The 15,811-nt window shown below is 49.0% G+C and overlaps 1 protein-coding gene across 4 annotated transcripts in view; it reads right to left on the minus strand.

Moving 5' to 3' along the window:
- Positions 1 to 15,811, minus strand: part of ADAM19 (ADAM metallopeptidase domain 19) — an 80,358-nt gene that overhangs the window by 32,167 nt on the left and 32,380 nt on the right. For 2 of the 4 annotated variants that reach the window (XM_036096237.2, XM_036096236.2), the window contains exons 5-7: positions 11,558 to 11,634; positions 3,826 to 4,018; positions 3,100 to 3,165 (exon numbers count right to left, since the gene is read on the minus strand). In XM_036096237.2, the coding sequence (XP_035952130.1) occupies positions 3,100 to 3,165; positions 3,826 to 4,018; positions 11,558 to 11,634 (336 nt within the window). Of the gene's footprint in view, positions 1 to 3,099; positions 3,166 to 3,825; positions 4,019 to 11,557; positions 11,635 to 12,445; positions 12,639 to 15,811 lie in introns of those variants that run through there. The other 2 variants (XM_036096238.2, XM_036096239.2) reach the window with 2 other exon arrangements.

The following is a 15,811-nucleotide window of genomic DNA, read 5'->3' on the forward strand; positions in this document are numbered from 1 at the left end:
ATATATTAATCCTGTCTTTAAACAATTGCTTGACAATACCACCATACTTGAAGTAATGTACCATGTTGTCCAGAGCAGCCTCAAGCAGGAGTAGCAAACTTTCTATAAATGGTCAGACTGTAAATACTTGAGGCTTTGCAGACATACTGTGTCCTCTCTATTCCACTTGGACCACTGCAGCTCAAAAGCAGCCATGGACAACACATACAGCTGGAAGAATTTGTGCCAATAGAACTCTATTTACAAAAACACGTGGTGGGCTGGCTTTGGCCATAGGCTAGAGTTTGCAGATCCCTGATCGAAAGAAAGAAATATTTCAACCTTATACTTTCTAGGGTGACACAGGAAGTAAAATGTGGTATATCATCTGGCCTTTGCCAACTACCCCACTTTCTGTCTGGAGCATGACAGCACTCTACAGGCCTGTTTTTACAACTATCCCATATCCTCCTACAACATCCTGTCTTGCTCTTTCCTTGCCTATATTTCCCATTTCACCTGTGGAATGAATAAACGGAGAGCTGCCCCAGGCCCTCCCACCTAGGCCCAGGGAGTGAGCAGCTGCTTGGTCATTTTTACAATAACTCACTCTCCGGGCGGCTCTGCTCCCTGCAGGACGGAGTTCAGAGCCCAGAGAAGGAGCCTGGCCTGTCTCAGCACCAGGTTGTAAATCACAGATAAGGCAGCCCTCCCCTTCCCTATCTTCCCAGCCTCCCAGATTAATTAATTGTCAGGAATACATTTCTGCCTGCAGAGGATGAGAGGCCACTTGAAGAGGGAGTCAGGGAGAGATGGTGTGGGGAGGAGGGGATTTGTCAGCCTGTGCACCCAGCCTGGCTGATTACATCACCCTCCAGTGACTCATTCAAAGCCCAGGACCCTGAGAAGTGAGCACATTCCTGATGCACAGGCTGCACGAATCACAGCCTGTTGGCAGTGCCTATGGGACTGGTGCTGGAGGCTCTCTCTGCGGGAACAGGAAGATGGTCCTAGACCACACCACCATCTTTGAGGCACCTGGGGGGCCACTTTTCCTCTTGGGGGTCTGGTGTGACCCTGAAGGTCACGAGACTGAAGATGCCCAATCCCTAACCCACCCCCACTACTTCAGCTTCCAGAGTTTCACACCCAGTAGGTTTTAGAACCCTCCAGCAAGATGCCACTGGGGAGAGTGCAGGGCCAAAGGGGAGGATCACCCACCTTTACACTAGAGCAGGAGCTTTGGGGGTCCTAGGAACTTTATCTGAACAAATGATTCTGTGGCTAATATATATATATATATATATACACACACACACACACACACACACACACACATATATATATATATATATATATATAAAAGAAAGTCCAAGACCAATGTATGAGATGATCTTAGATCATCTAACAAAAGCTTAAATGGAAAAATGTCCTAGAGTCAGAAGAACTCAGCTTTTTTCCAGTGGCCCTCTCACCACAAGGCAGTCCTGCCAGGCGGAGGCCAGCGTCGTTACCTCTCCCCATGACCATGGAGCCTCGGCTTTTAAATCAGCTTTAGATTTTGCTCCCCACACCGCTCCCCCATCCTACACACACACCAGTCTTTCGAAAGGAAAACAAAAGAGAAAGAGAGAGAGAGAAAAAGAAAAGCTGCTGGAAAAACCAATACCTACATCAATTACAAAGCTAAATTCTTCTCAAAGCAGAACATGATGTTCCCTCTGCCTGAAATGCCCTTCACCTCCACTTTTCTGCCCAGTTAGCAACTCCTTGTCTCTGAAGGCAGCTCAAGGCCGCCTGCCCCTGCCACTAACACTCTCGAAGGCAGCTCTTCCGGCCCGAAGCCTAGTGTTCTTTCCACGACCCGCACTGCTCCAGGATGCGTGCTTTGGGACTGTGGGCTAGGTAAAGCCGCCTTGGGATGAGGTCTTTTCGGGGAGCTGGTAACTGCAGCATCTGGATGGGGCATGAGACAGATGGAGCCCTGACGAGTTCTGTCCTAGGGGAGCCCCAGGCGCGGCGGCGGCATTAGAACGCGGTGAGTGCTCAGCCCATCGTGACTGCCCCTGCCCAGACGCGTTCTGTTGTGGTTGAGTCACTACATGAAGTGAGAACTAGAGGTGAAATATGGCTAGTTTAAGCTCTGGGACCTGAACCCACTCTTCAGGTGTCAGCTTCAACATCATCCCCTTGGAGCTTTCCCCAATTCCCAAAACCATGCCAGACCTTTCAGGATCTTTGCTCTAATCCTCTAGGAAGATCAATCTTGGCAGTCACCACACTTGACTTTGTGTGCTGCTACTGTAAACTTTGATGTCAGGGATAGGTCTGTCTTAATCTCCTGGGGCCAAGCACTGTGCTTGACACATACAAGAAAATCAAGATATTGTTGATGAACAAATGAAAGAGTGAGAGAGATGAGTGTTCATCAGATCTTAAAAACCAAGGCCCATGAGAATCTGGCTGATTTGAGAAATATAGAATTAAAGGGCAAACAGCTATTCCTTAGTCAGTAGTTCTCAAACTTGCCTGTGTCCAGAATCACCCAGAGGGCTTGTTAAAACAGGGATTCCTGGACCCCAGCCCCACAGATTGGGACTCAGTAGGTCTGGGGTGGGGCCTAAGAATTTGTACTTCGGAAGTTCCCAGGTGCTGCTGATGCTTTGGGAACCATGGTTCTCATTTGGCACCAAGGGGATTATAAAAATGGACCCATACATGGGCAGGAAAATTGTATTCAATCAGATGACTGAGAATATACTTATTATCTTTGCAAAAAGTTTTTTTGAAATTTCTATGGAGAATTTATGGGCTCCCTAAGAATAAGCGCCAAAACCGAAAGGTCTTCAGACTCAGTTTAAGAAATGTTAATCCAAATAATGCTAGTTGCCGATTTGCTATCTGATTAATGTATTGAGCCAGAAGTGACTTTTTCCTTGTTTTTTTTCCCAACTATGTTTAAAATAGCAAAAAGAGCCATTGGTCAGATTTAAGGCCAAAATCACATGACAAACTGGAGAAAGATGAATGTTTCAGCATTTCCCTAAAGTGGTTAGAAGCCTGGAGCGGAAGCTATTGAGAATGTCACTTTTCCACTAAAACCCATTGCCTCCCCCTTACCTCTGCATAATCAGCCACGAGGTAAAGCTCCACATACTTCATGGAATGTAAATCTTCCCTTTTCATCTAAGAAAGAGATATAAGCAGATCAGAGCTGTAGAAATGGTAGGTGTGGCCTCATTAAAAAAAAAAAAACTGCTAAGAAATGGTGCTAGTTAATAAGCAGCCGACCTCCTTACTGATTTTACACTTGATGCTGGTTACAGTCCCCATTATCCACACTACACCTTCTTTCCGCCATCTTGGTTATCGCTGGGGCTGCTCTGGGACTATGAGTCCAGTCCTTTATACTCAAAAAATAATGAGCTGAGTGGGCAAGTACAGGGGCCACCATACTGTGAGGGAACATGCTGACAATCAAGTTCCCAAAAAGCAATGAAACCACATACCTCTATTTTCAGTATACATAAATATAAGCATTTTGTGCATATGGTTAAGTGGTTATCCCAAAAGGGGAAGCATATTTTTTTTTCTCGCATTTTAAAGTTTCTGAAATCAGCATCTCAGGGTATTTTAAATGTCATAGTGTTTTTCCCAAAAGCAGTTATTCCGTCCAATACAAGGGTATCTCACACAGCAGTGAACAAGATAGTAACTTAGAACAAAAGAGAAACATTATTTCCTCCTTCCTGGCCATCTCCTTTAATTTGGAAATACTCCTGGATCCAAAGCAAGGATCCTCAGAGCATCCTCAAGATCCTCAAGGACTCCTGCACTGAGACTCACCCTGCGAGGTCGTTTCTTGGTCTGGTTCGTAAAATGAAGGACCCAGTCCCTGGTGGTGGACTTGGAGTACTCGACCCCACAGTTCCCCAGGGGCAGCTTGAGATGTTCAGATCTGTAAATAAGGTGGTGGCCCTCGCTGTCAGGCAGGGGCTCGATGATGTAGCTGAGGTTACTGCTCACCATAATCAGTCCTCTGTCAATGGGAGAAACAGAATCTCTGGTCAAAGATTATAGTCTTGGAAAAGTCTCTTGCTCAGGCCTCAGTTTCTCCATATGCAAAATGACATGGTTGGTTTTGATCATTGGTTCTTAACTTTATTATGCGGTCATGCACCTTTTGGTTAAGAATCTGATGCAAACTCAGACTTCCTCTCCAGAGAAATCTGCACATGTATATGAAAGGTGGTACACAATTTCAGGTACTAAAGGCTTATTAAAAGAAGCTCAAAGGTTCTAAAAAGGCCCACCAGGGACAGTTAATAATATAAAGGATGGTAAGACCAGGATTCCAAAAAGCTTCCCAAACTCAAACATGGCATATGACAAATCGAAAGTTGAAACTTAGAGACTCAGAAAATGATGGTCTGGTGACTGGAAAGGAAACAGTGGCCTGGGGGTGAGGAGACCCAAGTTCTGGTCTTTGCTCCAATGTTAAGCTGTCAAATGATCTTCAATGAACCTCTAAAAAAAAAAAAAAAATCACTCCAAGCCTCAGTTTCCCCATGTGTAAATTCAAATGATAATTTACTAATTTAACAGGACTCCAGATGATTAAATAGAAAGATTTTTGTGTACAGAAGAAACCAAAGCTAGAGGCATCACCGATGGCATTCCTCCTAGCCCCAGTGAGGCCACTCTTTAGTGAAGTGATGTCCACAACCAAGGATGCGTGACTAGTCTTGGCTCTTGGTTATAGATACAAGCACTGAACTCAGAATAAGGACATGTGTTCATTCATTATATTCTTTCACACACTGAACTCTTAATTTGTACTAGATGTGATCTAGACATCATCCCTGTCCTCGAGTAATTCACAGCTTCATTAGGGGACAGTCATTCATTCCACAAGTATTTCCTGAGCTCCTGGTATGTGCCAGGCATCGAACTAGTTGATGAGGATGGAGAAGTGAACAAGACAGACAAAGAGCCTCTCCCCATGGAGCTTAGACTCTGAACCTGGGAATAAATCACTAGAGTATATAACAGAGCAAAAAGATTTCATCGCCCCTAACTGATGGATAGGACACAGTTGCCTGGGGGCACCCCATCAATGAGGCTTCCGAAAGAAAGAGTGCCAGGACCTATTATTGATCACTGTCACAAATAATCCATGGAAGGGTGAGTACAGGCCCATGGAGCAGGCATCTGTCATCCTTGATGTGGTGAGATGAATATTGTAGCAAAGGAATGCACTCAGGGCTCTGGGGGAGGAAGAAGCCCAGGAGTAAACCCCAGGGCACCAGCAGCATCTCATGGGCTCCAAAACCGCAGGCCTTCATCTGTCCAGAAAGTTCAAAAGCTAAAGTATCTCCAAGTCAATCTTTGTCACTCTAAACTGGCAGGACCCCTCCCTGGCTGCCCCAGCTTCCACCTCCTCCCCTACCCCCTGAAATCCCCACCCAGGTTTTGCCCTTTGGGAAGAGCCTGTGATGCCTGTGGGAGGGATAGCGCCAAGCTCTGATCAGCAGCAGCCTTCCTGGCATCCATCCCTGGCTGACCTCATTCCGGTGCCAGGGAGCCGGACGACTTCCTGGCTGCCTCACCCAGGCTGACACAGCAATCCCGGACCAGCCCCTCAGCAGGACACCAAAGGTGCTCCCTGAACAGCTGGGGGTGGGAATGGGGTGAAGAGCAAAGGTCACATCCGCTCTCGAGTCCAGACAGGAAAGGGCAGAGGGCAGAGCCACCATGGGCATCCTGTTCCCAAGCTTTCTTCTCATCTCGGCAGACCAAGGCCCCTCCCAGGACCTCAGTTTCCCCCAGTGGCTCCAAACATTGGAAACAGAGGGCTTGACAGCGAGTCAGATGACGGTTTTGTGCCCATCAGGTTGTGGCTGCAAAGATAACACCCAGTGAGTGGAAAGTTCCACACAGGAACCAGTGAAGGTTCCAGTGTAGTTGACCAGGCATCCCTTGAACAAGCCTCTGGGTCAAATAGAGCAGAGATCAGGCCAAAGTTTGGTCCATGGTGAATAAGAGTGATCATGGTGGCTATAGAGAGGCTTTGCTGTGGCCCAGGCACTGTGCTGAGTATTTCCTTCTTCACGCTAACATTTCCGATCCCCATGGTACAAATAAGAACACTAAGGCTAGGTGAGGTTAATAAACTGACCCAAAGTCACACAGGTAGTAAGAACTCAAGCAGTCTGGTTCCAGGCCCCACAACCTTAACCATGTTCTCACACCGCCTGTCACAGCAGCTCTGCAGAGTGGGCCAGAAAGATGTCCCCGGTTTACAGATGGCTGCAACTGACAGGCACTAGTAACTCTCCACGGAGGTGTGATCAGCCTGTCGGAAGTAAGATACCAGTCTGCTGGGGGATAAGAAGACGAAGGAGGCATTTAGCCTACTTTTCATTGTTAGAGGCCATTTTCTGAGAGTTAACCATATGCCAAGCACTGTGCTTACAATCGTCATTCTTTTTTTTCTTTTTTCAGTGTTATAAGGCACCATCATGAGTCCCATTTCATAGATGAGGAAACTGAGCTCCAGAGAGGTTACATAACAAGGTCTGATGGGTATCTGGAGCCAAAGATTTAAGATCTGGCAGCCTCTGGGCCATCTGCCTCCATCAGTGAGCTCCAAACTTAGGGGTCAGAGATCTCCAGGATCAGAGCTCCCAGAGCTACCTATTAGACTATTCTGCAGTGTATGTTAACACTACAGATGTAGGAGACTCAGATTCTGTGGGCTGGAGCATCTGCATTGTAAACAAGTCCCATGGTAATTCCCTGCATGGGCACACTCAGGAAGTCTGGCTTGGAGCCCAGGCTCGGTGTCAGGAGCCTGTCTTTTCACAAAGGCCCAGACGATTCTGTTTCAGAGAATGGGCAGATATTAGGGCTCAGCAGGACACAGAACTCGTGGCCTCTCCCCTCCCCTCCCCCTACTATGGTCCCTGGTAACTCGCCCATGGCACGACTGCAATCCTCCCCAACTGCCTGGTTTAGGGAAGCTACCATAAGCCCCAGCACTTTACAGTGAGGACCAGCTTTGACAATGGTCCGGGGTGGGAGAGGATTTCTTAGACTCTAGTTCCCGTGGCCCTGCCCTATCACCACCCCCGAATCCTGCTAGCTGCTCTCCCCTGAGCACCCACGGGTCATTCATCTTTCCAGGAGCCTCAATTGATCTAATTTGCTAAATGTAAGCACTGGTGGAGCTCAGCCACGGGGCAGGGGAGGGGGGCCCAGGAGGCTGGGTGGCTGGGACCTCACATGCTATTCTCCATTCCACTCTCCACCCTATTGCTCATTGTTGAGAGCTTGATATAAATGAAATTATACAGAGGAGCCCTGGGAGGGCAGGACAGGCAGGCAGCAGCAAGTGATTCGTGCTTAACCCCTGAATGACCACAGGACTCACCCAAACGCACCCTTGAAGGACCTCGGCAAGAAGCGCTTCCTAGGAATGTGTCCATTCAGCGCTAAACCTCAGGAGACACATCCCACGTCCCTACACCCAGAGCTGCGCTAAGAGGTAACCACCCTTTTCCCCTTCTTTCCAGCCCCTCCCTCCCACCCGAATCTGCATCCAATGAGAAAGAGGTACTGGGAGCATCCAAGGCAGCACAGAAGGAAGAAGGCACATAGGTGAAGTGCTCCCTCAGGAATGGGGTGGCAAGGCACAAGTGGAGAGCGTAAGCTCAGAAGGGAGACATACCTGGGTTCGAATCCTGGCTCTGCTGTCTACCAGCATTGTGCTAAGTCAATAATGCTGGCCAGCTCACACCGTGGCTGTGATAATTGAAGTAACAGGGAACCATTCAGTAGCCATTCAGCACACATAGATGGAACCTACCATGTGCCAGGAACTGTTTTAGGCACTGGGGAGGCAATATGACCAAAAAGAGTCCCTACTCTCAACAGACTGCACTCATGCCCTAATGTAAATCCACCAATGATGTCATGACTGTTCCCATTTTATAGGTGAGAAAACCGATGCTAGGGAGCTAGGTTTTAGACCAAGACTGGTTTGACTTCAGAATCTACACCCGTCATGACTTAGCGGTATGGCCCTGCACGGGCTCACTCTGTGCCGGAACACAGAGGCAGAGCCTTTATTATGTGTTCTTCAGAAGAAGAGCAGGTATTCAAAGGCAGAAGACCATGGCCCTCCCTGGCAGAGGGGCAGATGGTGATGGCCTGCTGTGGGGGGATGAGCCACCTCCTTCTGCCCCAGGCGCCCACCTCCCTGGGACCATACACTCTCCGCAGTGCAGAACTGCCAACACTCAATAGTCCTTCCCGTGATGTGATCTATTTTCTTTTTCAGATGAGAGGAACCAAAGCCCAGAGAAAAGGAACCTGCAAGGTCATCCAGTGAGTTAATGTTAGAGCTGGCGGCAGATCCCAGTCCACTGGTGAACAGGTTCCTCATTCCCCAGTGAGGCCCTGACCCCAGCCCCACCCCCACAGCCCACTCACAGCCCCTGCACCATGAGCACCGTCTGCAAAACAGACGAAGGCCCACGGGAGATGCCAGTCCAGCCAAGGCAAAGACAAGGAGAAAATGATTCGGGGAAGGCAAAGCTCAGAGATCACATCGCCAGGAGGTGTGGAGTCTCAAACGCAGGTCCTTTGACTCTAAATTCTGAGCTCCTTCCAGGCCATAATGCACACATTCTTACACATTCTCCAGCATTCATTTTCAATCTCATGTTCTCTCTCCTGCCCTCTCTCATAGAGTCCCAGGGCGAGGAATCAGGTATAACCACAGTGAGCGTGGGCCCCAGAGTCTGGAGGACAGAGCTGCTATCAGATGATTTATTGTATATCCTTGAAAGACCTTCTATGTAATTAAATTTGTTGGACATTTGTAGATAAGACACTATGCAGCCATTTGAAGAATGAAATAGATCTATGTGTGCCTAAGACATAATGTTAAGTGAGAAAAAAATTACAGAATGTTATGTATCGGGTAATCATATTTGGATTAAGAAACACCATGCATACACACAGTTATGTCTTTCAGTTTTGTATATCCCCAACAGTGATGAGAGATGGGGAATGCAATTGGTTGGAACGGTGGGAGGGGATAAGGAACTTTCACTTCTTTTAACTTGACACTTGAAGATTATTTGGATGTTTAACACATTAGTTATGCAATAATAATTTTTAATAAGCATTTTTTAAAAAAATAAATGACTTACTGGTGAGGTAAAAAAAAAATGTTTTACTGCAATCAATACCTCTCTTGCTGGCAGAGAGGGAGCTAGGGACATATACACACATATACACACACACCATGTCTCCTGGAACCCACAGGTTCCCTCACGTTCACTTTATCCCAGTACTGTCTAGATTTCCTCACAAATAACCATCCCTCCTTACACTGATACCTGCAAAGCATTTGTGCATGCAAGAAGTCAGGTAGACATTTAGATGATGAGTTGTTGATCAGAGACAGGCTTGGGGGGGGCTGGACCCCCACCATCTCTAGTGAAATGGTATGCCACATCTTTTTACTGGCGTATTTTATAAGTATCCATAGCTGCCACGCCATTCTCAAAGGTGTCAGCGGCCCAAATAGGATTATAAAACACGATATTACCTACCGATGTTCTTTTTTCACAAGAAATATTTCTAAGAGGATAAACAAGAAACCGGTAACAATGGCTACCTCTGGTGGGTGGGGGGAGACCTGGAAATCCTGGGTGAGAAAAAGAACCCTATCTCTCATTGTATCCTCTCTTTTGTACTATTTGAATTTGTTTTTACTATGATCATGTATTACTGCTTCAATTAAAGTCACCCAAACACTGCTTTGGAGAGAAGAGGGGGCCCCTCAGCAATCTGGAAACTCTGAAAACTCAGGGGAACTCCTCTGTATTTGTATTATCAGCCTGAAGATTCCATTCGGTATAAATCCTACGTATTTTCCCTAATCAAAGGAGCACGTTCCCAGGAGAGAAGCACCATTGCTACAGAGATTCTTCCACTGAGGCATGGCTTTATGAGCCTTGGGAAGGGACTTGAGGGTTACATCGGTTTCAAGTCTGTTGCAGCTGCTCCTTCTCTAGGGTCTGAATGAGACATCTGGTATACGTCTCCGGCTCTTACGCCAGCCAGGCCCACAGATGCCCTTTAGTTCTTAAGGTGTGTAGTGAGAAGGCTGGGAAAGTAAGACAGGCGGACCTGCACCAGAAGGAAGCATGCAAAACACAAACACATGGCGGCTCACCCAGTTTCCCCCTGTCAGCACGGCTGCGGGAATAGTTTGCAAGAGGCCAAGCCAAGTTCCCACTGCTCCAGACCATGGACACAGAGGAAGAGGCAGAGAGAAACAAGTCACACCTGCATGTCCCCTTTCTTCCTTCTTGGGACAGACATTGTTTACTTGCAGACTGCAGGTGGTGGTGGCTGGGCCTGTAAACACCACTGGGAGACCAGTTGGCTTGGCTCAACCAGGTCATCTGAGCAGGGGATTTGGAGCCACGGTTATGGTCTCCCGGCCAAAGCTTGTTTCCTGCCTAATTCTCTCCGGCAGACGCACCACGAAGCCTTACAGAGGAAACGTGGCCCAATTTGTAAACAAACATATGGGATCTGCAGCACAAGGAGCGTTGTCCTTGCACATGAGCCTGGGTGAAGTCTTAGCATGGCTTCACTGTTACAAGATGATAATAATCCTGTACGTCTGTAGAGTGCTGTAGCTAACATAGTACTTAACATTCTCTACCATGCCTATCATCCTGAGAACTACCTTGCTTCTCCCTTCTCTTCCTCCCTCCTCTTCTCACTAAATGCCCATTTCCTTTTTTACCGCCTACTAGTTCTTCTACCAGAGGAGAGCAAAGAAGAAGTGGGAATAAGGGCTCATGCTCATTTCAAGTGTCTGAACCATGACTTTTATTTTCTATATTCCGATGCTTTGACAGCTGGGGCCTTGCCCTTCTCAGGATTAGCCAATTCCTAGGGATGGTAAACAACTTTCAAATGCAAGCTCTCACCCTCTCGGCCAGTCCCCCTGCCCTGATCACTCCAGGGTCAGGTGCCAGACAACTAGGAACGGCCCCTGTGCCCCAGATCCCACTTCAAACTGGCCAATCCGAAGCCAGCTTACCCTGCCTTGCCTGTTTCTTCCTGTAGAAACCACAGCAAAGACTCTTGCCCGCATCCCCTCACCCCCCACAACCTGGCCCCTGACTGACCCCTATGCTTCCCTATGTGGTGTGCCCCCTCTTCTTGGGATCTTGAGTACAACAAACTATTTTTTCAATGGCAGTCATCTCCTGATCTGCTGGCTTCCCCATACCTAAATAATAATGAAACCTCAAGTTCCTCAAGAAAGAAAAAGCTCAATGCCAGTGAATTTGCAGATTACCTGGTATTTCCCTTGCCTCTCCCAAGCTCGGGCCTTCTTAGAACTGGTTTGCATACACTCTCAATGGATAGCTTCTCAAGGTCCCTGCCCAAGGCCAGCTCCCTTGTCCTAAAAGCTCCATGCCTGGGGAGAGTGCCAGGTGCCCCCCCCCCCCGCCCTGCCCCCCGTGCTGACAGGGCCTCTTACCTCATTCCCCGGCAGGTGCTGAGTGTCACACTGGACTGCTCTGCCTTCCTCACCGTCCCGTGGTAAAAGCAGTGGTCCTAGCAAGGAGAAAAGGGGGGTGGTCAGGTGAAAGGACACTGATAAGCATGGCACAGCTCATGTCTCGTGAAGGCCAGGGATGATTATATACGTCCTAACTTACAGTCTGCAAAGAGCTTCCTAAGCCACCCTTCTATTTGATCCTCATAATAGTGCTGGGAGGTGGGACAGAGCAGATGTCATCATCCCCAGTGAACAGATGAAGCAGCCGAGATTCCGCAAAGCAGAAAGATTTGTTGAAGGTCTCCCTGCTAGTCAGGGAAGCCAGGACTTCAGGTCTAGTTCAGGGCTCTTGCCGTGACATGTGGCCACAGGCAATGCTGGCTTCTGAAGAGCCTGCCTCCCACTAGAGTCACCCCCATGACCCGCTGCAGAGTTGAGATGCATGTCCTCCCAGAACCTCAGAATGTGATCTTATTTGGCATAGGGTCTTTACAGATGGCATTAAGTTAAGAGGAAGTCATACTGGACCAGTGTCCTTAGAAAAAGAGGGGAGGACACAGAGAGCCCGAGAGCGAGAAAGGGGCCATTTGAAGATAGAGGCAGAGATTAGGGTGATACAACTACAAGCCAAGGAGTACCACAGACTGCCAGGAGCCGCCAGAAGCTGGAAGAGGCAAGGAAACAACCTTCCCTAGAGACCACAGAGGAAGCTTGGCCCTGCTGACACCTTGATTTTGGACTCCAGCCTCCGGAACTGTGTTTTACACCCTCAAGTTCATGAAACAGCGGCCCTGGGAAATGGAGAACTCCCCCACTTCCCCACTTCCCCTGAATCCCCGTGTGTCTGGATCAGACCCGATTTGGCACCTGCATCCACAGACGCATGGAGTTCTGATGCTGTTCTCACATCGGCGCGTCTCACAGCCATCTGGTCTCCCCAACCTGGCTGGACTCCTCGTGACTACAAGCAGATGCTGAGCGCCGCTCCGGGCCAGGGCCCCGGCTGGGCCCGGGAGACACGACAAGGAGCGAACAGGCACAGTTCCAGCCTTCCTGGGACTTAGCGTCTTTCAAGAGCCAATCTTAATTAAAAAAGCCATACAGAGCTTTAATTACAAACTCTGAGGAGAGGCTTGAAATAAAAGTTGGAGGGGCCAGCAGGGTGTATTACAAGTAGGGGAACCAGAGCATCTAAGAGGCCACTGAAGCACCAACCAGACAGATGGGCACAGCCCAGGACTGTCCCCAACACACACAAGGGCACACTCCTACAAACTTCTCCCCAAATGGTTCAAGGGAGCTCAGCTGCTTTTAGAACAGAGAGAAGGAAAAATCCCCAGGGCAGAGCCAGGTTCTGCAGAGGTGTTAGGAAGGGTCTGAGCTCTGCAGCTACAGACGCGGGAGCTTTTTCTCTCCCTCCCAAAGCCCGGGCAGGACCACTCAGAAATCTCGGGCATCTGCCTACAGAACAGTCCCAGTGATCCATTACTAGGACCACGCTTGCTTGCGGTTATTCCTCAATCCCCAGCCGGCAGGGACGTGACCCAGGAGACAGCAAACCTATTTGTCCGTATTCTCGGGCCCTGTCGCCCGCCCAGCTCTAGGCAGGGGTATGGCCTGATAATTAAATTCAGGGATTTTGGCGTGGCCAGCCCAGATTTACATGCAAGCTCCCACACCTGCCAGCAATAGAAACAGTTCCACAGCCTCTCTCAGACCTCCACCGTCTTCGGCCTCTACCTCCCGAGGCATTGTGAGAATACTCTACATCAGGGACCTGGCACAGGGTACTTGGCCCAGAGTGGCCGGCAATAAACCTTAGTGATCATGATACAGGCATTAAAGTCTCCTTGTCAAAGGCAGAATGTGGCCTCAAGGGAGCTGGAAGCCCACCAAGGGCCTGAATCCTCAGTCGTCCCACACCAGGTCTGCGTCCTATGCAGCTGAGCCCGCAGCCAGATCACAGGCTACGGGCCAGGCCGGCTCTCAGCTCACGGTCAGTGTCCAGACCACTGGTGCCCTTTCTCTGGCGACAACCCGCTGGCCAGCCGTGTGGCTCGGCTCCTCCACCCATTCAAGCTCAGACAGTCAAGGTGGGAGAGGTTTCCAGTCACAGGGTCACACAGTCAGGAGGAGCGCAGGCAGCGGCCGCCCTCTTTGCATCAAACTCTCCTGGACTTCAAACAAGCCAGATCCCAACCTTCAGAGGAGCACAGAGGAAAGCCGCTGAGCCGACACCTATGAAGGAACGTGAGGCAGGCACAACCCTCCTTCCAGCCAGGATTCCATCTGCTTGCTGATGCTAGCCTGTCACATGGTTTGCCCCCTCCCTCCAGATTCCAAACCTGGAGACGCATCATCAAACGCCCAGCTCAGAACCCAGCCACGGCGCCATCAGCTCCACAACCCGGGATCATTCACAGGTGGAAGAGGGGGCCAGGCCCGTATGGGGTAAATGCGACTCGCAGATGTTGGAATGACGGAGAGTCAAAAAGCTCAGAAAGGAGCGTCAGCTGCCGTTTCAAAAATCTGGGTACCTCTACAAATCAAGAGAATTCAAATCCAGGGATGGGCGTGAAGAATCCCTGGACCTCTTCCCATCTTTGGGCTGATGCTAACAGTGTTCACTGAGTGCTCTCTGAAATAGCATAACAACGGACTTTTGTAACATGCTTTAAATTGACCAAGGGCTTTCACAACATCATCGCCTGTGCTAATGATACCCGCCATTTACTGTTGTAAACAATGAGGGCTAACATCCATCCAGCCCTGACTACTGGATAAAAAACTAATGGAGATTTTTTTTCCTTTAATTCTGACAGCCTTATGAGGTAGGTATTTTAACTCCAATTTTTTTTTTTTTTTTTTAAAGGAAATTAAAGGTGGGAGAGGTTTCCAGTCACAGGGTCACACAGCCAGATGGAGACTGGAACCAGGGCAGCCTGACCTGAGACTTGACAACCTCTCCGAGCAAAAGCAACCCCAGGAAAGTGTGCAGGACTGAACTGACCATAGCCCTAGTCTCTTCTGGCACCACCAGGGACTTAATTCTAGTCTAAGCATTGCCACTCACTGGTTATCTGAACGTAAACATGTTACTTTGTCTCTTCTCCTCTCAATTTCCCCATGAGTAAAATGTGGCGCTGGGAGAGATGTTTATAAATTCCCACAAAATCGGTGATTCATCTTACCCTTCTATAGCTCAGAGAAATCTCTGAGCTCTCAGATTTTAATATATCCAATTTTCTGATGAAGAAACTCAACACCAGTGGGGTCAAAAGGGTTGGTTAAGGTCACATAGCTAGTTAAAGCCAAGTCTACAAGCCTGGCCTCAGACCCCAAATCTATGACTCCTACATGCCTGGCGGATGAGTTTGATGGTTCCCCGAGTTCCCAGGACCCCCAGCCAAGGCTGACAGTAGGGTGTGGCCCTCCACGTTTGGGTCAGGCACAGCTAAATGGTGTATTCTATTCTGGGTTCTCTTTGAAGTCCTCAGCTCCCAGATAAGAAAGCTGAGTAGGAGCTCCATGAGGCTGGGTGGGGGCTTTGCAAGAGTCCAATAGGAGGGGATGTATGACAAGAATGGGTTGTCCCATGCTGCAGCTAGGATGTGCTTCGGTCAGTAAGACCTTCAGGAAGGAGGGGTGTTCTGGGGGTGAGGGGAAGTTCTCTTCCACTCCTTTGTTTCTGAAAGGCCCTCACAGCATCTCTGCCTAATGCTGAGAGCACAAAGAACAAGTAAATGAACAGTCATGAAGTCATCGCATTCCTTCTCAGCTTCTCGGCCTGAGGGGGCCACCCAAGGGGGCTTTCACAGCAGGAAGTATGAGCTCATGGCAAACTTGTGCACTGAGACCCTTTCTTGAGCTTCGGGTGGAGAAGTGCAAGAGCCAAACTCAGAAGACTGTGCTTTGTGAGGTCCTGGGGCTTTCAAGGCATGCCTGCCCCTCTCCCTGGAGGTCTCGATGATGGAGGAAGTTTCGACCAAGAGGCACTGATGAAGGTACGGAGCCACGGCTGGATAGCCTCCCCAGCGATAAGAAGACACGGCCACCTTGCCTGCTGTGGGTACTGGCCACACTGCCTGCTCCTCCCCCCTCCAGAAAGGCCTTGGTGAAGAAGCCAGCATTGATGGAACACAGCTCCTCAGCTACCGGATTACTATGCTCCAGACCTCTCAGATCTATCAAAACTTAGCGGTCCTGGGTCCCTTTCCTCATTCAAGGTGAATC

Source organism: Halichoerus grypus, chromosome 2 (genome assembly GCF_964656455.1).
Source record: "Halichoerus grypus chromosome 2, mHalGry1.hap1.1, whole genome shotgun sequence".
Lineage (NCBI taxonomy): Eukaryota > Metazoa > Chordata > Mammalia > Carnivora > Phocidae > Halichoerus > Halichoerus grypus.